The sequence below is a fragment of the Pleurodeles waltl genome, chromosome 12 (assembly GCF_031143425.1).
Source record: "Pleurodeles waltl isolate 20211129_DDA chromosome 12, aPleWal1.hap1.20221129, whole genome shotgun sequence".
Lineage (NCBI taxonomy): Eukaryota > Metazoa > Chordata > Amphibia > Caudata > Salamandridae > Pleurodeles > Pleurodeles waltl.
Genome location: NC_090451.1, coordinates 654,473,894 through 654,497,868, shown reverse-complemented (window position 1 = coordinate 654,497,868; position 23,975 = coordinate 654,473,894). Strand labels below are relative to the sequence as shown.

Genomic DNA, 23,975 nt, shown 5'->3' with positions numbered 1-23,975 from the left:
GGAAAATATGAAAAGTCAAAAAAATACTGGTAGACCGCCTAGAGGCTTTACCATTATCAAGTCTTGCCATTGGCAACATAGTATTCGAGGTGCCTTGATGGGTAATAACAAAGACTGTTGTTATTGTAATGTCTTTTGTTTTCTCAAAAACGTCCCACCCAACTGTAAATTTACCAGCGAAAGGTATAGTGCCACCTCCAATAAAACATTGAACTCTCTCCAAATTGTGGGCAAACTCTGCGCCTTTTTGAAGTTTGGCATAATGGGCAGCCCCTGAAAATGTGGCTCATATTCCATTCGCCATATAGAAGCGTGGTAGGCAATAATGCACTTGCAATACAATAGACCAGATTTCCACCCTAGTTGTGATTGAGCATCCTGTTTGCTAAACTCGAAATAAGGCAGCCAGTATGTTGTGGTCACTTTCCACCAGAGACTGTAAACCATGCATCTCATTTACATTCTTCAGGAGTTAAGAAAATGTTTCAGCCGTGAGATCTGCACACTGGACAGTGAAACAGCCCCCAAGATCGCAGTCTTTAAGATACTGATGGATCAGTGATGAAATCCAAAGAATTTCAGCACAATGGTTATCCAGGCTTTAGTGTCTCAATGGCCTTTTCTGTGGATTCTTTTTCTTGGATTCACACTCCAGTGTTACTAATTCTTCAATTCTTACTGCGTGGGTCGCTCTCAAAAGTAAATTGTGAACAAAAATAGTCTATCAGCATCCAAGGTAACCTTCTATAAGATTATCATGTACTAGCTGAAAATAGTTTTTGAGCAATTGCTCAGTAATTTGCTAGGTCAGTTTATTCTCCCACAGAAGACCATCTTATGTTAGTTCCTCACTCAGGTCAATTTATCAGGTGGCAAAGCGTTTTCACTCAAAGGGAATCATAAATGGCTGCTTATCATTATTGTTTAGAAATGGATTACCATTCTATTCTTTTCCTGGATTTACTATTTTTCTAAAATAATTATTGCCGACTATTGTACAGCGCAAAATCATGAGTACTTATAATTGGGGTTAAGTAGATTTAAATGGAAACATCTAGTCCCGCTAGTTCCTATGACAGATTCAGCAGATAACATGTAAATGTCTTCCCTGTGTAGCTATAAATACATCAAATCTATATACACTCAATATTGACTTTTTTGGCATTATATCTAGCTAAGCATTTTAAAGGCTTTAAACTTTATTGTGGAGTTTGTATATGCAGCAAAACCCTGGTTAATAAAAGTTGTCCTACGCCAACAGCAATAAAAAGCAATGGCTGTCTTCCCAATCAATAGTATAATCAAAGCTGAGCTCAGTAATGCGATTGCTAAAAGGGAATATTTTGTTCCGTTACTATAGACATTTGTTCAGTAAGTCTTTCCAGAATGGGTGGACCTTGGGGCTGTAAGCCAATTTGCGTGATTGGCTAGCATCGCACCTCTGGTACCGACATCAATGTGAGTTTACATCCCATATTCATGAAGACGACTAGCCGAAGTATTCTCCAAAAATGCTTCAACTTTGAGCTGAAAGATATTATCATTTTATGGATAGAACCAACAGACCCATGATTGTCTTATTTAGTTACTTCAGAATTTATTTACGCCCTGGGACTGATTCACAAAGCTTTCATCAGGGAATTTTCTCTGTTTAATTATGACCAGTCAGTTAAAATTATTACAATACAAAAACAAGCATAAAGGATACAATCAAAAAGCATCAAAATGTCCTGTGTTCCACAAATAAATAAAATAAATTAAAAAAAAAAGTTAATCACAGTTCGTGCGTTTACTATACATTGAATTGTTGGCTTGATCAAAAATAAAACCATCAATTTGCATGGTTTTTGCAGTAATGTATTTAAAATGTGTTCATTCTGGACTGTTCAATAGCACTCCATAAGCCAATTTTAGTTATGGTGGTACGTACAGTGGGCACATATCTACTTCCTACAGCATGCTGACTGCAGAGTGATTTTTTCTGCTTGTTTAAAAAATGTAATATGTCTGACAAGCAACCGTTGGGCATCTCCTTAAAAAAACAAACCCTTTTTGGGTCTTGGCTGTAGACCGCACATGCGTTGAATAGGAAGAGACATGCTGTATCTGCTTTTGTGAAATTCAGCCCTGCCCAGAGGTTGCCATTGACTGGCTCCATTGTCGCCCTCCAATTCTTTCTGCCCATTTGTCCATTGCATGCATTTGTCATCCCTCTTCCTGAGTTTACTCCTCCTCGAGAGCAGTGGCCCAGCACACTATCCTTCCACTATCCCTCATTTTATGATCATTTTAGGGACTTCTTTCTTTGTTAACAAGCCCTCCTCAGGAGCAACTGTGTTTTCATTTGCTCCGGCCCGAGCACCGATTTTAAATTTTATTTTATTATTAGACCGTTCTGCATTTAATTTGCTCCGAGTGCCGCTGCTTTAGTTTGCTCCAGAGCCAAGTGCTGTTTTAAAAAAAAAAAAAAGTTTTTTATTAACCCGTCACACATTTAATTTGGTATGTACATTATTGGCTGCTGTGGGGGAGGGCTGTGCCGGCAGGTCACGGCCCTGGTGTGGTTTGGCCGTGCGAGTAGGTCACATGATGTTTTTTTGTTTCACTGCAGAGAAATCATAAAAAATATGGGAGGGCTGTGTCAGCTCTCCTCAAGCTCTGCTCTCTCTCTGTGTCCTCCGCTACTGGTGATTTGTGTTAGACCTAAAGAATGGGTCTGGTTGCACCCCTCTGACTAGTGTGGGAAACCATGAATTCTCCAGTATTGGGGTATCTTTCATAGATTCACATGCTTGAATCATTCCCCGTCGTCATGCTTGAATCATTCCCGGTCGTCGAAGTGGGAGCCCCACGGTACATAGAAAGCAGTAGAAAATAATTCTCTCTTTTTTTTTATTTATTTTTTACATTGCAGTCAGTGGCAAAAATGCATCCACTTTCCTAGCCTATGAGCTTCATTCGGAAAGGCCCAAAGTTCAGTCAGTCAGGCGAGACCACCCCTTTAGAACCCTCAGCACAGAGGCTCAGTCTCTCAGATTTTCTACTGCACGTCGTGTGTAAGGGAGTCTCTCTGAGCTCTGCTCAGTTTACCTTCTCTTCAGGAGATATTATCCAGTTTTTCATTCCTAACTTTGGCTGTATTTTTGTCCATCATGCCTGCATCTAAAAACGGTTTATTTAGACCTTGCAGTATCTGTGGGAAACTAAGGCTTCATTGTGAAGACCCTCACAAGGACTGTATCTACTGTCTCCATCCTGACCAAAAAGTGAAAGACTGCAAGATCTGCAGAACATTTCCCAGCAAAAATCTCAGAGATAGAGAAGCCACGCTCCTGCTTTGGCTACAAAAGCGGAAATCCAGAGAGTCTTTGTCTGAGGAGGAGGACAGTGATACTTCAGTGGCCTCAAGGAAAAGGTCTGTGGAGAGTTCCTCCCCCAAAACCAGTAAGTCAGCCAAGAGGCTGCATGTGTTGAAGGAGAGAACTGATGAAACTCCCTCAACCTCCAGAGAACATGGTGGCAAGGTTCTGAGCAATCTACTCAAAGAAGTTAAAAAAATCTTCAAGCTCCCTATCACCGTCGGTGTAAGGAAATGCCTCCTTGGCATGGTTACCCCCTAACTTTTTGCCTTTGCTGATGCTAAGTTTTGATTGAAAGTGTGCTGGGACCCTGCTAACCAGCCCCCAATACCAGTGTTCTTTCCCTAACGCGTACCTTTGTCTCCACAATTGGCACAACCCTGGCAGTCAGGTAAGTCCCTTGTAACTGGTACCCCCGGTACCAAGAGCCCTGATGCCGGGGAAGGTCTCTAAGGGCTGCAGCATGTCTTATGCCACCCTGGGTAACCCTCACTCAGCACATGCACACTGCCTTACAGCTTGAGTGTGCTGGTGGGGAGAAAATGACTAAGTCGAATGGCACTCCCCTCAGAGTGCCCTGCCAACCTCATGCTGCCTGTGGCATAGGTAAGTCACCCCTCTAGCAGGCCTTACAGCCCTAAGGCAGGGTGCACTATACCACAGGTGAGGGCATATGTGCATGAGCACTATGCCCCTACAGTGTCTAAGCAAAACCTTAGACATTGTAAGTGCAGGGTAGCCATAAGAGTATATGGTCTGGGAGTTTGTCAAACATGAACTCCACAATTCCATAATGGCTACACTGAAATCTGGGAGGTTTGGTATCAAACCTCTCAGCACAATAAATGCACACTGATGCCAGTGTGCAATTTATTGTAACATACACCCAGAGGGCATCTTAGAGATACCCTCTGAATATCAATTCGACTTCTAGTGTAGGCTGACCAGTTTCTGCCAGCCTGCCACACACCAGACATGTTGCTGGCCACATTGGGAGAGTGTCTTTGTCACTCTGTGGCCAGGAACAAAGCCTGTACTGGGTGGAGGTGCTTCTCACCTCCCCCTGCAGGAACTGTAACACCTGGCGGTGAGCCTCAAAGGCTCACCCCTTTTGTTCCAGCGCCCCAGGGCATCCCAGCTAGTGGAGATGCTCGCCTCTCAGGCCACTGCCCCCACTTTTGGCGGAAAGGCTGGAGGAGATAATGAGAAAAACAAGGAGGAGTCACCCACCAGTCAGGACAGCCCCTAAGGAGTCCTGAGCTGAGGTGACCCCAGCCTTGAGAAATCCTCCATCTTAAGTTTGGAGGCTTCCCCCAATAGGATTAGGAATGTGCCCTCCTCCCCACAGGGAGGAGACACAAAGAGGGTGTAGCCACCCTCAAGGACAGTAGCCATTAGCTACTGCCCTCCCAGACAAACACACCCCTAAATTCAGTATTTAGGGGCTCCCCAGATCCCAGGAAATCAGATTCCTGCAACCTGAAGAAACAAGAAGGACAGCTGACCTACAAGCCTGCAGAGAAGGAGGACGACAACTGGTTTGGCCCCAGCCCTACCGGCCTTTCTCCAACTTCATAAACCTGCTCCAGCGGCGCATCCGCCAGGGACCAGCGACCTCTAAAGCCTCAGAGGACTGGCCTGGACTAAAGGACCAAGAAATTCCTGAGAACAGCAGCCCTGTTCATAACCAGCTACTTCTTTGCAACAAAAAAGCAACTTTCAAAGACTGCACGTTTCCCGCCGGAAGCGTGAGACTTCACACTCTGCACCCGACGCCCCCGGCTCGAGATCCAGTGAACAAACACCTCAGGGAGGACTCCCCAGCGACTGTGAGCCGTGAGTAACCAGAGACAACCCCGTGAGCCCCCACAGCAACATCTGCAGAGAGAATCCAGAGGCTCCCCCTGACCGCGACTGCCTGTAACAAGGGACCCGATGGCTAGAACCAACATGACCTGAAGGAACCAAACCTCAGCGCAGGAGTGATCCCCAGGCGACCTTCTGCCTTGCCCAGGTGGTGGCTGTCCCGAGAAGCCCCCACTGTGCCTGCCTGCACCGCTAAAGTGACCCTCGGGTCCCTCCATTGTTTCCTATCTGAAACCCGACGCCTGTTTTGCACACTGCACCCGGCCGGTACTGTGCCGCTGAGGGTGTGTTTTGTGTGCCTACTTGTCTCCCCCCACCAGTGCTCTACAAACTCTGGTCTGCCCCCAGAGGACGCAGGTTGCTGGCAGACTGGAACCGGAGCACCTCTGTTCTCCATAGGCGCCTATGTGTTTTGGGCACCTCTTTGACCTCTGCACCTGACCAGCCCTGAGCTGCTGGTGTGGTAACTTTGGGGTTGCCTTGAACCCCCAACGGTCGGCTGCCTGTGCCCCACGACTGAGACTTGTAAGTGTTTTACTTACCTCACAAACTAACATTTACTTACCTCCACCAGGAACTGTTGATTTTTGCACTGTGTTCACTTTGAAAATAGCCTATTGCCATTTTTACAAACACTGTATATGATATTGCTTTTATTCAAAGTTCCTAAAGTATCTAAGTGAAGTACCTTGCATTTAAAGTGTTTTCTGCAAATCTTGAACCTGTGGTTCTTAAAATAAACTAAGAAAATATATTTTTCTATATATAAACCTATTGGCCTTAAGTACGTCTTTAAGTGTGTGTTCCTCATTTATTGCTTGTGTGTGTACAACAAATGTTTAACACTACCCTCTGATAAGCCTACTGCTCGACCACACTACCACAAAATAGAGCATTAGAATTATCTAATTTTGCCACTATCTTACCTCTAAGGGGAACCCTTGGACTCTGTGCACACTATCTCTTACTTTGAGATAGTATATACAGAGCCAACTTCCTACAGTCGACATCTAAGTTTTGCACACCATCGACGGCCACATCGTCGACGAGAGGCTTTGCTTCATTGATGACTACAGCGAATGCGACATTTACAGCTCCGTCGTCGCTATTGATCATGACTTCCTCACCATTATCAGCTTCTACCATAACGTCGGTGAGTTTAAAATATTGTCCTTCACCTGCTTAGACCATCAAGATTTCAAATAGACCATCGACAGAGAAGAAGGTGAGGTCTCTATTGTCGACGCGCACACCATTGACATCAACAGATAAGCTGCAAAGATCATCGTCGATGATTCTACTGACGGCTGCGTCGAGGACGGCACGAAGATCTACTTTGCCGTCAATTACATTTTCACCGTCGACGATCACCCCGTTGACGACAGCACTTCCGACGAAATCTCCGATGATGACCATACCATCGACGGCCACGCCATCAACGGCAGCTCCGTCGATGACTGCACCGTTGATGACCGCACTGTCGACGACCCAAATTTCTGAGTCTTCAACACCAAGCAATAGGAAGTATCTTCTTTCTTGCCTGTGAGGATTTTAGCAATAAAAAGGAAATCTACTCACCTTTTGCCTTCTCATACGTCAACTAGTAAGGTGTCGCCAGCACTTCCACAACATCTGTTTGCTCACGATGAGGAAGAGGACAATATATATATCCAGACGATAGGCTTTTCCCGGTGGCACGTAGCCCTTCAGAATTGCGCATAAAATGTCAAGAGGAAGATGATAAGGAAGAGAGCGAACACCTGTATTTAGGATAACAGGAGCAAAGACACACAGAACCTCAAGAGTTGCAACAGGAGCAGACCATCCAGATGACAGTCTCCTTTATTGCCAACCTTCAGCACATGATGCAAGATTATTACGTTAGATTTCCTCCACCTGACTCGACCACTCCAGTGCAACCTCCACCCACACCGCTGAGCCCTCCCAATCAGCCATCGGATTCTATGGGACCTATCCCAGTCCCGTCATCGGGCCAGGATAACGATCTGCTTTCGTCAGATGACGAACAAGAGGAGGGCGAAAAACAAGATTCGGAGTCGCTTATCTAGGAATGGGATGAATATCAAATTCAAACACTATCCCCTTCTACGCCACCAGTAGTTAACTCTCCACCGCAAGCCATTGGTGGCTTCCACAGTGTCATGGAGCGAGCAGCAAAGAGATTTCAACTGCCCATAACATCCAAGCAGTCGGACTGTTTCCTCTATGATTTCAAGGAGGACACTAGAAAGTCAGTGAGAGCAATACTGACTGTTAACTTTATTTGGGAAGAGGGGCTTAAGGTCATGCAGACCCCGTCTTCAATCCCAGCGGTGCTACCAAGGATGGAAAAGAAGTACAAGGCACCAGATAACTCACCAGCCTGCTTAGTTAGTCACCCTAAGCCAGACTCTGTAATATCTCAGGCAGCCCAGCGAAGGTCTAGGAATCAGTCTTCACCTTTGACTGCGCTCCCGGATAGAGAGGGGTGGCAGTTAGATTCAATTGGGAAGAAAATTTCAACTATGGTGGCCACCACGGTCAGAGCAGCAAATTCCCTAGCAATCTTGGGAAGATACGACCGTCAGATGTGGTCAGACATATCCCAGTTTATAGCCCTACTGCCTGAGGATAGTAGAGCGTAGGCGCAGAAGATATTGCAGGAAGGTGAGAAGATCTCGGCTGAGATTAAAGACTGTGCCATCGATGTCTCATCTACGGGTTTCTGCAAGTTAGCCGGGGCTGCTGTACTTAGACGTCAGGGGTGGCTGAAGGCTACATCGTTTCGCCCAGAGGTGCAGTTAAGGATCTTAGACATGCCTTATGATGGTGAACTATTATTCGGTAAGCATGTTGATGATGCTTTGCAGTCCATTAAGGCAGACACAGAAACAGCCGGATCCCTGGGTACACTACAATTTAGAAGACAGCCCTTTCGAGGAGCAAGAGGAAGAGGGCTTTATTCTTACAGAGGCAGCTCACACCAGTACCGACAATATCCATCCTACCAAGGCCAATTTCGTTCCACCATTGGTCAACAGCAGCTGCATACCTATTGGCAGCCACCATCTGCACTCTTGCGACGAAACAAAAGAGGAAAATCTTCTAACAAGGCCAAAGCGGCGGCGAGAGAACACTGACCTTCATCAGATGCTTGCACTCAACCACTATTCCAGCACTCTGATAGGGGGCAGAATTTCCAACTTCCTTCACCACTGGTCCCAGATTATCTCAGACAGATGGGTCCTCGATATTGTCAGCAAGGGACACACACTAGAATTCAATCAACCTCCCTCACAAGTACCAACAGAAGGACCCCCACCTGCCCATCTAAAGGAACTCCTAGCACAGATTGCCATCTTGATAGACAAGGGAGCAATAGAGATCGTACCAAGGAATCGGAGCGGAACAGGTTTCTACTCTCGTTTCTTCCTCATACGGAAGAAGACAGGGGACTGGAGACCTATTTTAGACCTTCGCTCTCTGAACAAATTCTTGAAAAAGCAATCATTTCTGATGATCACCCTTCAAGATGTCCTACGCTTACTCAACCAAGGAGTTTTCATGGCGTTCTTGGATCTCCAGGAAGCATATTTCCACATTCCTATTCACCCCAGTCACAGGAAATTCTTACGGTTCAAGGTTGCAGGCACCTGTTATCAGTTCAGAGTGTTACCTTTTGGCCTCAGATCAGCCCCAAGAGTTTTCACCAAGGTCTTGGCACCAGTTGCAGCCTTCCTCAGGCAGTGGGAAATTCAGGTGTTCCCATACTTAGACTACTGGCTAATAATAGCACGAACAGTGTTCAAAGCGGCCAGAGACACAAGGACATGGTTATCTCTCTTCAAGGCATTGGGTCTAACAGTCAACTACCCAAGGTCTCACTTAGACCCTTCGCAGAACATCACCTTTCTAGGAGCTGTCTTGGACACAGAGCAAGCAAGAGCTTTTGCTTCTCACCACAGACGGAAAAAACTTCAAGATCTAGCGACCCGTCTCAGCAGAAGAAGGTCCGCTTCTGTCCAGACTTACAAGTCTTTTCTGGGGTTGGTTTCTTCGTGCATTCCGTTGATAGAAAACTTCAGCAACAATTGGACATTTAGTGGAAACAAATGGACGAATCTTTCGACGATGTAGTCCAAATCACTCTACCAGCGAGGCAAGCATTAAAGTGGTGGAAGGACACCCCTCTCAACTTGGAGGGTCTCTCCTTCCTGAAAGACAAACCAGTACACATTATAACAACGGATGCGTCTTTGGAGGGATAGGGTGCAGATTTGCAGGACCTATCAGTGAGAGGAAGATGGTCCACACAGGAATCAGCTCTCCACACCAATATATTAGAATTAAAAGCAGTTTTCCTGGCGCTAAAGGCCTTCCTCACCAAGATCAGAGGATCCTCTGTGTTGAGAAGAACCGACAACACCACAATCATGCATTACCTCAACAAGCAGAAGGGGGTACAAAATTACGGCTCTGTCTCTGCAGGCACAGGAACTGTGGCATTTGGTTGTTCGGCATCAGATATCAATCAGAGCGGAACATCTTCCAGGAGTTTCCAATACTTTGGCGGATGCCTTAAGCAGAACTCGAATCACCTGTCAGGAATGGGAACTCAACCAGGCAATTCTCGACCGCCTCTTTCGTCATTGGGCAAACACAGTCTGGATCTGTTTGAGACAAGGGAGAACAAAAAATGCCAACACTTCGCATGCTGGCAACCGCAGAGAGGGTCAAAGGGGAATGCGTTTATGATCAAATAGTCAGAGATCTATGCCTACGCTTTTCCCCTGCTCCCACTCATCCCGAGACTTCTGCAAAAGATGAAGAGAGAACCGTGCCGACTTCTATTGATCTCTCCCAGATGGCCGTGCCAGTTTTGGTTCACCGATCTTTTACTACTCCTGGAACAGCCTCACATGCGGCTGAGACCAACACCAGACTTGCTAACGATGAATCAGGGGCAGGTCCGTCATCCCAACCCGACTTCACTTCGATTACCGGCCTGGCTCCTGAATTCTATGAGTTTGAAGGTTTAGATATCCCTTCACACTGTCTAGTGGTGCTTGCTTGTGCCACAGCCCAGTCTACGAATAAGACGTACAAACTCAAGTAGAAGAGATTCTGCATATGGTGCAAAACTGTAGGAAGTTGGCTCTGTATATATTATCTCAAAGTGAAAGATAGTGGGCACAGAGTCCAAGAGTTACCCTTAGAGGTTGATAGTGACAAAATTAGATAATTCTAATGCTCTATTTTGTGGTAGAGTGGTCGAGCAGTAGGCTTATCAGAGGGCAGTGTTAAGCATTTGTTGTACACACACAGGCAATAAATGAGGAACACACACTCAAAGACTTAACTCCAGGCCAATACGTTTTTATATAGAAAAATATATTTTCTTAGTTTATTTTAAGCACTTCAAGATTTGAAGTAAATACATAAAAGGCAAGGTACCCCACACAGGTAAGTAAGGAACTTTGAATTAAAGCAGTAGTACACACAATATGTATATACTATTTCAAAGTAAGGAATAGTGTGCCCAGAGTCTAAGGGTTCCCCTTAGAGGTAAGATAGTGGCAAAAAGAGATACTTCTAATGCTCTATTTTGTGCTAGTGTGTCGAGCAGTAGGCTTATCAGAGGGTAGTGTTAAGCATTTGTTGTACACACACAGGCAATAAATGAGGAACACACACTCAAAGACTTACTCCAGGCCAATAGGTTTTTTATATTGAAAAATATATCTTAGTTTATTTTAAGAACCACAGGTTCAAGATTTACAGTTAATACTTTAAATGTAAGGTACTTCACTTAGATACTTGAGGAACTTTGAATAAAAGCAATATCACTTACAGTCTTTGTAAAAAATTGCAATAAGCTATTTTCAAAGTGGACACAGTGCAAAAATCAACTGTTCCCGGGGGAGGTAAGTAAAGGTTAGTTTTGTAGGTAAGTAAAACACTTACAAGTCTCAAAGTTGGGGCATAGGTAGCCCACCGTTGGGGGTTCAAGGCAACCCCAAAGTTACCACACCAGCAGCTCAGGGCCGGTCAGGTGCAGAGGGCAAAGAGGTGCCCAAAACACATAGGCTTCAATGGAGAACAGGGGGTGCCCCGGTTCCAGTCTGCCAGCAGGTAAGTACCTGCGTCCTCGGGGGCAGACCAGGGGGGTTTTGTAGGGCACCAGGGGGGACACAAGAAGGCACAGAAAGTACACCCTCAGCGGCACAGGGGCGGTCGGGTGCAGTGTGCAAACAGGCGTTGGGTTTTAGATAGGAAGTAATGGAGGGACCCTTGGGTCACTTTAACAATGCAGGCAGGCACAGGGGGGGCTCCTTGGGGCAGCCACCACCTGGGCTAGGCAGAGGTTGCTTCAGGTTCTGGGGGCTATGGGTGCAGTGTTGGTTCAAGGCATCGGGTCCCTTGTTACAGGCAGTCGCGGTCAGGGGGAGCCTCTGGATTCTCTCTGCTGGCGTCGCTGTGGGGGCTCAGGGGGGGTCGTCTCTGGCTACTCACGGGCTCGCAGTCGCCGGGGAGTCCTCCCTGAAGTGTTGGTTTTCCGCAGGATGAGCCAGGGGTGTCGGGCGCAGAGTGGAAAGTCTCACGCTTCCGGCGGGAAACGCGAAGTCTTTAAAGTTTCTTCTTTGTTGCAAAGAAGTTGCAGGATTTTGAACAGAGCCGCTGTTCACAGGATATTTTTGGTCCTTCGGTGCCAAGCAGTCCTCTGAGGCTTCAGAGGTCACTGGTCCCTGTTGGATGCGTCACTGTTGCAGTTTTCTTAGAAGTTGGGAGACACGCCGGTAGTGCTGGGGCCAAAGCAGTTGTCGTCTCCGTCTTCTCTGCAGGGCTTCAGGTCAGCACTCCTTCTTCTTGTTAAGGTTGCAGGAATCTAGTTTCCTAGGTTCTGGGGAGCCCCTAAATACTGAATTTAGGGGTGTGTTCAGGTCTGGGAGGGCAGTAGCCAATGGCTACTGTCCTTGAGGGTGGCTACACCCTCTTCATGCCTCCTCCCTGAGGGGAGGGCAGCACATCCCTATTCCTATTGGAAAGAGTAGCCTCTTTCTAGCCTTGTTAACCCCACTTTTGGCCTGTTTGTGAGTATATGTCAGGGTGTTTTCACTGTCTCACTGGGATCCTGCTAGCCAGGACCCCAGTGCTCATAAGTTTGTGGCCTATATGTATGTGTTCCCTGTGTGATGCCTAACTGCCTCACTGAGGCTCTGCTAACCAGAACCTCAGTGGTTATGCTCTCTCTGCTTTCCAAATTTGTCACTAACAGGCTAGTGACTAAATTTACCAATTCACATTGGCATACTGGTACACCCATATAATTCCCTAGTATATGGTACTGAGGTACCCAGGGTATTGGGGTTCCAGCATTTCTTTTGCCACCCATAGGGAGCTCTGACAATTCTTACACAGGCCTGCCACTGCAGCCTGCGTGAAATAACGTCCACGTTATTTCACAGCCATTCACCACTGCACTTAAGTAACGTATAAGTCACCTATATGTCTAACCTTCACCTGGTGAAGGTTGGGTGCAAAGTTACTTAGTGTGTGGGCACCCTGGCACTAGCCAAGGTGCCCCCACATCGTTCAGGGCAAATTCCCCAGACTTTGTGAGTGCGTGGGACACCATTACACACGTGCACTATACATAGGTCACTACCTATGTACAGCGTCACAATGGTAACTCCGAACATGGCCATGTAAGATGTCTAAGATCATGGGATTGTCACCCCAATGCCATTCTGGTATTGGGGGGACAATTCCATGATCCCCCGGGTCTCTAACACAGAACCCGGGTACTGCCAAACTGCCTTTCCGGGGTCTCCACTGCAGCTGCTGCCAACCCCTCAGACAGGATTCTGCCCTCCTGGGGTCCAGGCAGCCCTGTCCCAGGAAGGCAGAACAAAGGATTTCCTCTGAGAGAGGGTGTTACACCCTCTACCTTTGGAAAAAGGTGTGAAGGACTGGGGAGGAGTAGCCTCCCCCAGCCTCTGGAAATGCTTTGATGGGCACGGATGGTGCCCATCTCTGGATAAGCCAGTCTACACCGGTTCAGGGATTCCCCAGCCCTGCTCTGGCGCGAAACTGGACAAAGGAAAGGGGAGTGACCACTCCCCTGACCGGTACCTCCCAGGGGAGGTGCTCAGAGCTCCTCCAGTGTGTCCCAGACCTCTGCCATCTTGGAAACAGAGGTGTTGGGGGCACATTGGACTGCTCAGAGTGGCCAGTGCCAGCAGGTGATGTCAGAGGCTCCTTCTGATAGGCTCTTACCTCTCTTGGTAGCCAATCCTCCTTCCTAGGCAGCCAAACCTCCTTTTCTGGCTATTTAGGGTCTCTGCTTTGGGGAATTCTTCAGATAACGAATGCAAGAGCTCACCAGAGTTCCTCTGCATCTCCCTCTTCGACTTCTACAAAGGATCGACCGCTGACCGCTCTAGGACACCTGCAAAACCGCAACAAAGTAGCAAGACGACTACCAGCAACATTGTAGCACCTCACTGTGCCGGCTTTCTCGACTGTTTCTAGGTGGTGCATGCTCTGGGGGTTACCTGCCTTCACCCTGTACCAGAAGCTCAGAAGAAATCTCCTGTGGGTCGACGGAATCTTCCCCCTGCTAATGCAGGTGCCAAAAGACTGCATCACCTGTCCTCTGGGTCCCCTCTCATCCTGACGAGCGTGGTCCCTGGAACACAGGAACTCTATCCAAGTGACTCCCACAGTCCAGTGATCCTTCAGTCCAAGTTTGGTGGAGGTAAGTCCTTGCCTCCCCACGCTAGACTGCAAACCTGTGTACTGCTTGATTTGCAGCTGCTCCGGCTTCTGTGCACTCTTCCAGGATTTCCTTCGTGCACAGCCTAGCCTGGGTCCCCAGCACTCCGTCCTGCAGTGCTCAACCCGCTGAGTTGGCCTCCGACGTCGTGGGACCCTCCTTTGTAACTCTGCGTGGACTCCGGTTCACAAATCTTCCAAGTGCCTGTTCAGGTACTTCTGCGGGTGCTGCATGCTTCTGCGAGGGCTCTCTGAGTTGCTGAGCGCCCCCTCTGTCTCCTCCTCCAAGAGGCGACATCCTGGTCCTTCCTGGTCCTCAGCAGCACCCAAAAACCTCTACTGCGACCCTTGCAGCTAGCAAGACTTGTTTGCGGTCTTTCTGCGTGGGAACACTTCTGCAACCTTCATCGCGACGTGGGACATCTTAATTCCAAAGGAGAACTTCCTAGTCCTCTTCGTTCTTGCAGAATTCCAAGCTTCTTCCATCCGGAGTTAGCTTCCTTGCACCTTCATCCGGAGTTTCCTGGGCTCCTGCCCCCCCTGGACACTGTCGCGACTATTGGACTTGGTCTCCTTCCTTTGCAGGTCCTCAGGTCCAGGAATCCGTCTTCAGTGCACTGCTGGTGTTTGTGGTTCTTGCAGAAACCCCCTATCAAGACTATTGTGCTCTTTTGGGGTAGTAGGTGTACTTTACTCCTACTTTTCAGGGTCTTGGGGTGGGGTATCTTGGACACCATGACTGTTTTCTTACAGTCCCAGCGACCCTCTACAAGCTCCCATAGGTCTGGGGTCCATTCGTGATTCGCATTCCACTTTTGAAGTATATGGTTTGTGTTGCCCCTAGACCTGTGTTTGCCTATTGCAATTCTACACTGTTTGCATTACTTTTCTGACTCTTACTTACCTGTTTTGGATTTGTGTACATATAACTTGTGTATATTACTTACCTTCTTACTGTGGGTACTGACTGAGATACTTGTGGCATATTGTCATAATAAAAAATAAAGGTACTTATTTTTTAACACTGTGTATTTTGTCTTCTTATGATATTGTGCATAAGATATAAGTGGTTTAGTAGGAGCTTTGCATGTCTCCTAGTTCAGCCTAAGCTGCTTTGCCATAGCTACCTTCTATCAGCCCAAGCTGCTAGAAACACCTCTATTCTACTAATAAGGGATAACTGGACCTGGCGCAAGGTGTAAGTACCTTTGGTACCCACTACAAGCCAGGCCAGCCTCCTACAAACCAGTTACGCAGATTTTACATTATGAATACTTTTCGAAATATTAGCATGTATCGACACATTTTAATAACTGATGCTGCAAAGAAATAGTACCAATAATCTCACAGTAATATGGCAAAACATTTTTTTCCAGGTCACATTTGTTTGTGAACATTTAATTTTAAAAGCATGGAATCATCATTTTTTCTTTTGACCTTCTGCAAACATGTGCATCAAACCAGAGAGCATTCTGGAAACATTCTACATTGCCTCATATTATTAAACTTTACAAACGAGTACACATGTTTATACTGGAACCACTGTCTGTAGTTCAGTCCGAGCTTACATTTCCCTAATATTAAAGGCTTTGCATTAATGAACTATAAATACAAGTTCAAACAGCATTAACATATGAACACAAATATTAGCTTTGCAGCAGACAGTGCCCTTTCCTGATCCATAATGTGTTAGTGTAAACCGGCAGCCAAAGAGTTTGTGCTGCAGGGGTTGGGCCTACTTGTCCCAAAAAACAAAATAAACATAAAAACCTATTGTCCTTAAACCAAAACAATATGTCCTGGGCATCGGGCTATAGGAATTCCACACCCCTGTTGTAATGCACATTGGGAATGCTTACATTTAACAAGTTACAGCTACCATGGTTAAAAATAATCACAAAGGTATTTGCGGTTTCAATTTTGTCAACATTTCTAACAAGTGCAAAATCAATTTTGTAATTCTCAAATGTTGGATTTGCACTGATAAAATTATTTATCCAAGAAAGATTTTTGTGTGAGTAAAACTACTCACAAGTGCAAGGACTGGGTGTTCCACAGCCCCGAGAATGTGTTCATGTCAGTAAAGTAGCATATTTGTATTTACATACTGTGAGGAAGTAGCCTCTTTCTAGCCTTGTTACCCCCACTTTTGGCCTGTTTGTGAGTGTATGTCAGGGTGTTTTCACTGTCTCACTGGGATCCTGCTAGTCAGGGCCCAGTGCTCATAGTGAAAACCCTATGTTTTCAGTATGTTTGTTATGTGTCACTGGACCCCAGTCAGGACCCCAGTGCTCATAAGTTTGTGACCTATATGTATGTGTTCCCTGTGTGATGCCTAACTGTCTCACTGAGGCTCTGCTAACCAGAACCTCAGTGGTTATGCTCTCTCTTTACAAATTGTCACTAACAGACTAGTGACCAATTTCACCAATTCACATTGGCATACTGGAACACCCTTATAATTCCCTAGTATATGGTACTGAGGTACCCAGGGTATTGGGGTTCCAGGAGATCCCTATGGGCTGCAGCATTTCTTTTGCCACCCATAGGGAGCTCTGACAATTCTTACACAGGCCTGCCACTGCAGCCTGAGTGAAATAACGTCCACGTTATTTCACAGCCATTTACCACTGCACTTAAGTAACTTATAAGTCACCTATATGTCTAACCTTTACCTGGTAAAGGTTGGGTGCTAAGTTACTAGCCAAGGTGCTCCCACATCGTTCAGGGCAAATTCCCCGGACTTTGTGAGTGCGGGGACACCATTACACGCATGCACTATACATAGGTCACTCACTACCTATGTATAGCGTCACACTGGTAACTCCGAACATGGCCATGTAACATGTCTAAGATCATGGAATTGTCACCCCAATGCCATTCTGGCATTGGGGAGACAATTCCATGATCCCCAGAGTCTCTAGCACAGACCCGGGTACTGCCAAACTACCTTTCCCGGGGTTTCACTGCAGCTGCTGCTGCTGCCAACCCCTCAGACAGGTTTCTGCCCTCCTGGGGTCCAGCCAGGCTTGGCCCAGGAAGGCAGAACAAAGGACTTCCTCAGAGAGAGGGTGTTACACCCTCTCCCTTTGGAAAAAGGTGTCAGGGCTGGGGAGGAGTAGCCTCCCCCAGCCTCTGGAAATGCTTTGATGGGCACAGATGGTGCCCATCTCTGCATAAGCCAGTCTACACTGGTTCAGGAATCCCCCAGCCCTGCTCTGGCAAGAAACTGGACAAAGGAGAGGGGAGTGACCACTCCCCTGACCTGCACCTCCCAGGGGAGGTGCCCAGAGCTCCTCCAGTGTGCTCCAGACCTCTGCCATCTTGGAAACAGAGGTGCTGCTGGCACACTGGACTGCTCTGAGTGGCCAGTGCCAGCAGGTGACGTCAGAGACCCCTTCTGATAGGCTCTTACCTGTCTTGCTAGCCTATCCTCCTTCCTAGGTAGCCAAACCTCCTTTTCTGGCTATTTAGGGTCTCTGCTTTGGCGAATTCTTTAGATAATGAATGTAAGAGCTCATCAGAGTTCCTCTGCATCTCTCTCTTCACCTTCTGCCACGGAATCGACCGCTGACTGCTCAGGACACCTGCAAAACCGCAACAAAGTAGCAAAGACAACTACTGCAACTTTGTATCGCTGATCCTGTCACCTTCTCGACTGTTTTTCTGGTGGTGCATGCTGTGGGGGTAGTCTGCCTCCTCTCTGCACTAGAAGCTCCGAAGAAATCTCCCGTGGGACGACGGAATCCTCCCCCTGCAACCGCAGGCACCAAAAGAACTGCATCACCGGTCCTCTGGGTCCCCTCTCAGCACGACGAGCGTGGTCCCTGGAACTCAGTAACTCTGTCCAAGTGACTCCCACAGTCCAGTGACTCTTCAATCCAAGTTTGGTGGAGGTAAGTCCTTGCCTCCCCACGCTAGACTGCATTGCTGGGTACCACGTGATTTGCAGCTGCTCCGGCTGCTGTGCACTCTTCCAGGATTTCCTTTGTGCACAGCCTAGCCTGGGTCCCCGACACTCTAACCTGCAGTGCACAACCTCCTGAGCTGTCCTCCGGCGTCGTGGGATCTCTTTTTGTGACTTCGGGTGAGCTCCGGTTCACTCTTCTTCGTAGTGCCTGTTCCGGAACTTCTGCGGGTGCTGCCTGCTTCTGTGAGGGCTCCCTATCTTGCTGGGCGCCCCCTCTGTCGCCTCACGCAATTGGCGACATCCTGGTCCCTCCTGGGCCACAGCAGCATCCAAAAACCCTAACCGCGACCCTTGCAGCTAGCAAGGCTTGTTTGCGGTCTTTCCGCGTGGGAACACCTCTGCAAGCTTCTTCACGACGTGGGACATCCATCCTCCAAAGGGGAAGTTCCTAGTCCTCTTCGTTCTTGCAGAATCCACAGCTTCTACCATCCGGTGGCAGCTTCTTTGCATCCTCAGCTGGCATTTCCTGGGCATCTGCCCAATCTCGACTTTGTCGCGACTCTTGGACTTGGTCCCCTTGTTCCACAGGTACTCTCGTCCGGAAATCCACCTTTGTTGCATTGCCTGTGTTGGTCTTCCTTGCAGAATTCCCCTATCACGACTTCTGTGCTCTCTGGGGAACATAGGTGCACTTTACATCTACTTTTCAGGGTCTTGGGTGGGCTATTTTTCTAACCCTCACTGTTTTCTTACAGTCCCAGCGACCCTCTACAAGCTCACATAGGTTTGGGGTCCATTCGTGGTTCGCATTCCACTTTTGGAGTATATGGTTTGTGTTGCCCCTATACCTATGTGCTCTCATTGCAATCTATTGTGACTGTAAATTGCTTACATTACTTCCTTTTGCTATTACTGCATATTTTTGGTATTGTGTACATATATCTTGTGTATATTTGCTATCCTCATACTGAGGGTACTCACTGAGATACTTTGGCATATTGTCATAAAAATAAAGTACCTTTATTTTTAGTATATCTGTGTATTGTGTTTTCTTATGATATTTTGTATATGACACCAGTGGTATAGTAGGAGCTTTGCATGTCTCCTAGTTCAGCCTAAGCTGCTCTCCATAGCTACCTTCTATCAGCCTAAGCTGTTAGAAACACCTCTTCTCCACTAATAAGGGATAACTGGTCCTGATACAGAGTGTAAGTACCCCTTGGTACTCACTACAAACCAGGCCAGCCTCCTACACATACTCCTCACAGACACAACCTAGGAAACCTTGGAGACTTACTCCTGACAAGGACCGAAAATAACTCTCTCACATTCATCCTCACTTCCACCGCTGCTTCAAAGCAAGACCTCTTGTAACATTGCTGATTGCTGGTTACACACTCTTTTTGCTGACGTCACTCAGTTGGTAACACTCTTTTCTCTCCTACCCCTCGACAGGTATCCTAAAGACTTCTTGTAACATTGACATTTTCTGGTACCACATTCTTATTGTCTCACACACCTTCTAACACCCTGTCTCTCTTCCCCCACTCCTCTACAGGTATCTTCAAGAGCTTTTGTAAGATTGAAGTATGCTTGTACGACCCTGTTTAATTGACTTTACACATTTGTCCAACTCTCTTTCACTCGTCCAAATTTCTAAGCAGGAACTTTCAAGAGCTCTTGTAACACTGACGTTTGCTTGTTACATAGTCTTGTATGACTTAATTCGCTTGCTAACAACCTTCCTCTCTTCCTCACCCCTCCACAGTTATCTTCAAGAGCTCTTATACACATTGTTTTTGCTGGTTACACACTCTTTTACTGACTCACATGCTTGCTAACACCCTTCCTATCTTCTCCACTTCTCCGTAGGTATCTTCAAAAGCTCTTGTAACATTGATGTGCGCTGGTTCCCTTTCGACATCCAGAAGTGTGAGCTGAAGTTCGGGTCTTGGAGCTATGATGGGTGGTTGCTCGATCTCCAGATGCTCGATGCTGACATCTCGGGGTACATGGCCAATGGAGAGTGGGATCTTGTGGGTGAGTCAGTGCTATACGTTCTGCACCTCACTGTGCACTGAGGCTGGAGGAGCATCTCCTCGAGGGTTCATGGTCTAGTCTTCATGTAGGTATTCAGTGTGCCCTTAGGTACTTTACTAATGTTTTGAATATGATTTACAACAGCATTGACACTGTTCAACACCTGTAGTTACTGGTACTGTGAGGTAACAACCCCACAACGAAGCAATTGTGAGTTACCCCACAGAATGGGGAATAACTGTGTGGATCCTGTTTTACTGATAGGCAAATAACAAGAATTCCCAGTTTGGTGTTGTTTAATGTTATCATTTACTACCTGATTTGAGCCTGGAGGAGGGGAAAAGTGTGGTTACGAGGGCATCGAGGGGCAGGCTCACACTGCGTATTGACAAGGGTAAATAAACTCTCTGTTACCCTGGGATTTAGAATGCGGTTGGTTAGGTGCTGGATTTTGCTCACGCCCACAGCCCCTGCCCTATCCTTAACCAATTTTACCAGTTGGATGTTCCAGGTGATAGAATCAGGTACAGGAATCCACACCTGGTAAATTTGTATGTAGAAACATCAGACCAGTCACGATCAGGCAGAGCAGTGTCCAACACAGGGATACCCTTCCATTGTACTCAGTCGGGTCCAATGTGTCAAACACTTATTGTGAACAGTCTAGGTAAGTTCGCACTAGTACAGTAAACAAGAAGACCTATTTGTAGGAAGCTGGCTCTGTATATACTATATCAAAATGAGATTATAGGTGGTCATTATGACATTGGCTGTGACTGTTAAAGTGGCGGTAATACTGCCAACAGGCTGGCGGTAATTACTGCCAAATTATGACCATGGCGGTGATAAATCCCATAGACAGCCAATGTATCACACCAACCGCCAGGGTGTTAACACCACTGCTGCAGCAATCAACAGCCAAGCGGAAGACAAGGTACCGCCCACCATATTATGACATAGCAAACCACCACGATTTCTGGGGCAGTACCAACGCCATCAAAAGCCTGGCGGAAACAGAACACAGAAAACAAAAGACTCACCAACATGTACACAGAGGAGACCACCGCCACCATGGAACCGGAACTACAAGTCTTCCCAGTGCTCTTCTACGCCATGCTCCACCTGGAACACCAGTGCTGATAATGATGGTGAGTACAGCCGCCTAGCACACAAGGGAGGGAGGGAGGAAAAGGAGAGTGACACACATGCACAACACACACCATTCGCACACGCACCATACACACAACCAGCTGCAGAGGAAAACCAATGTCACAGGACACACGTCATAATAATGCAAGGACTGCATTTAGGTATAACTGATATTGTAATTTGATGCCAACAGCCACCATATTGTCTATGTGAAACAATAAAATTGTAGTAAATGTCCAGAAAGGGCCAATTGCCAGTCCAAAGTCCAAAAGGCCCACATGGCCATAGGGCACAGTCCAAGCCCCAACTTGTTTCCTGACAATATCCGCACTACACTGTGCAGGGGCATCATGTTGGAAATGGACAGGCACCTCAGGAAGAAGCGGGGTTGGGGCCACCTCAGCTGAGGTGAGTAACTTGCACACTGCTTCTGGAGAGGCTCCATGCCAATATCTCTTTGCTGAGGAGTGCAAGGGCACAGTCTCTGAGGTGGGGAACTTACCCACTGGTTCTGGATGGTTCTGAAGGGGACACCATGCCCATATCTCTTTGCTGGGGAGTGCAAAGTCACAGTCGCCTAGGTGAGGAACTTGCACACTGGTTCTGGAGGGGACTTCATGCCGATATCTCGTTGCTGAGGTGTGCATGGTCACAGTCTCTGAGGTGGGGAACTTGCCTACTGGTTCTGGAGGGGGCTCCATTCCCATATCTCTTTGCTGGGGGGTGCAAGGTCACAGTCTCTGAGGTGGGGAACTTGCCCACTGGTTCTGGAGGGGTTCCTTGTACAAGAGTCCCTGGAGGATGGCCTACATGCCCTCTGCTGGAGGTGAGGGCTGCTGTGTCTCAGCTGGAGGCGAGGGCTCCTTGCCCACTGCTGGTGGAGGAGTTTCCTTGCCTGCCTCAGCTGGAGGTGAGAGCTCCTTGCTCCCTGGTGTTGGAGCTGTTACCCTGCCTGCCTCAGCTGGAGGTGAGGGTTCCTTGCCCCCTGGTGTTGGAGCTGTTACCCTGCCTGCCTCAGCTGGAGGTGAGGGTTCCTTGCCCACTGCTGGTGGAGGGGGCTTCTTGACTCTTTGTTGGTGGAGTGGGAATCTTCCCTTTTTTTGGATGGTGGAGTGTGATCCTTCCCTTTTTTGGGTGGTGGAGTGGGAACCTTCCTTTTCTTGCCTCCACGACTAGAAGGTGCCTCAACTGTCCCCGTCTCATGTCCCTTGGGTTTCACTACCCAAGTCCTTCCTTTCCGAGATGGAGGTGTGCTCACAGTAGGAGAGGCAGCAGTCACACTCTGGGGCCCCTTCGTGCCAGCAGCTGTTGACTTGATGGGAGCAGTGGCAGACTGTTTGGCTGAGGTGCTGGGCTGGGCCATTGGGACCCTGCTCTTATGGACATGACAGGGGGAGGGAAGAGGTCAATTTGGGCAAGGAAAAGCTTGGGGCAGGATGAGGGAGAAGGGATGGGAGTGGAGGTTGACGGAATGGTTGTTGGAGGTGTAAGTCTGCTGGACTTGGGTGCAGGTGCATGGACAGTGTGCTGAGGTGAGGTGGGTGGTGTTGGGAGTCTGAGTGCATGCGTTTGTGTCTCTTAGGAGGGGGACAGACAGGGTGGGAGAGTACACGGGCCGCTTGGATGGATGTTGTTGAGGTGTCTGCAAGTGAGGTGTGTGTGCTGCTTGATGTGGTGGTGATGGTGGCTGTTGATGCAGGTGTGAGTGCGGATGTGACTGTGAGGGGGAGGAGGAGGAGGGGGAAGACAGAGGAGGCAGTGGATGTTGTTGTGTGTGCAACTGCCTGTTGTTTTTGAGTGCTTGTGGCCTGAAGTGTGCTGCCTGTGTTCGACTGTGCAACTTTTGTCTGATGTTTTGTGCACATGGGATGGGTTGGGGTTGAGGAGACTGGGACTGGGAAGTGGTAGTTGGAGGGGGGACGGTAGGAACAGGGACCCTGGCTGCCATCAGAGAGGAGGCCATAGCCTGAAACGATGTCTGTAGGCCCACCAACCCACCATGGATGCCCTCCAGGTATGCATTGTATTGCTGCATCTGAGCTGCCAGCCCCTGGCGGGCATTCACTGTGGTTGCCTGCCCTACAGAGATGGATCTCAGGAGGTCAATAGCCTCCTCACTTAGGGCAGCAGGGCTGACTGGTGCAAGGCATGAGGTGCCTGGGGCGAAGGAGATCCCTACCCTCCTGGGTGAGCGGGCTCGGGCAACTTGGTGGGGGGCTACTAGGAGGGCAGTGCTGGTACGGGGTTGCAGCTGGGGTGGTTTAGGATGTGTTCTCCACCATCAGGGAGCTACCATCAGAGGAGGAATTAGAGTTGTGTTGTCACCTCCTGTCTCCGCCGAGGTGCTCCCCTAGCTCTCCATCCCACTGGTTACCTTGGCGTTGGTGGACTTTGCCTCCTGGGTCCAATGGGATGCATCTCCCTCAGTCTCTGGTGTCCCTGCTCCTCCGCCAGATTATGCTAATGCACACATGGACAGGATGACAGAAGAAAATGGGTGGGAGGGGAAAGGTAGCACTGGGTCAATTACAGCACTAACACTACATATGGCATACACATTACCAACACACACAGGGATCAGGATTGAGCACTATGCATCACACTGGCATTCCAATGGCTAGGTACCACAGCAAGATGAAAGCCAACCAACGCCAACAGCACCCCTCCTGGGACTCACTAAGCCCTGTCTGACATAGAATGCAACCTAGCTAGGGTACCAGATTTTGCAATACACCCAGTTCCCTTGAGCTGGATCACGCTGCAATGTCTGACCTGGCATTAAGGGGCACCCAGTAACTGAAACCTACCACCAGGATCTCATGCCACCTACCAATAATTGTTGTTACGCTCACTGTACTCATTCCCTTGTTGCTGCT

The 23,975-nt window shown here is 47.9% G+C and overlaps 1 protein-coding gene across 2 annotated transcripts in view; it reads left to right on the top strand.

Annotated features, from left to right (window-relative positions):
* Positions 1–23,975, top strand: part of LOC138268563 (neuronal acetylcholine receptor subunit alpha-7-like) — a 267,021-nt gene that overhangs the window by 87,155 nt on the left and 155,891 nt on the right. For both annotated transcript variants that reach the window (XM_069218324.1, XM_069218323.1), the window contains exon 7: positions 19,783–19,950. In XM_069218324.1, the coding sequence (XP_069074425.1) occupies positions 19,783–19,950 (168 nt within the window). The remainder of the gene's footprint in view (positions 1–19,782; positions 19,951–23,975) is intronic.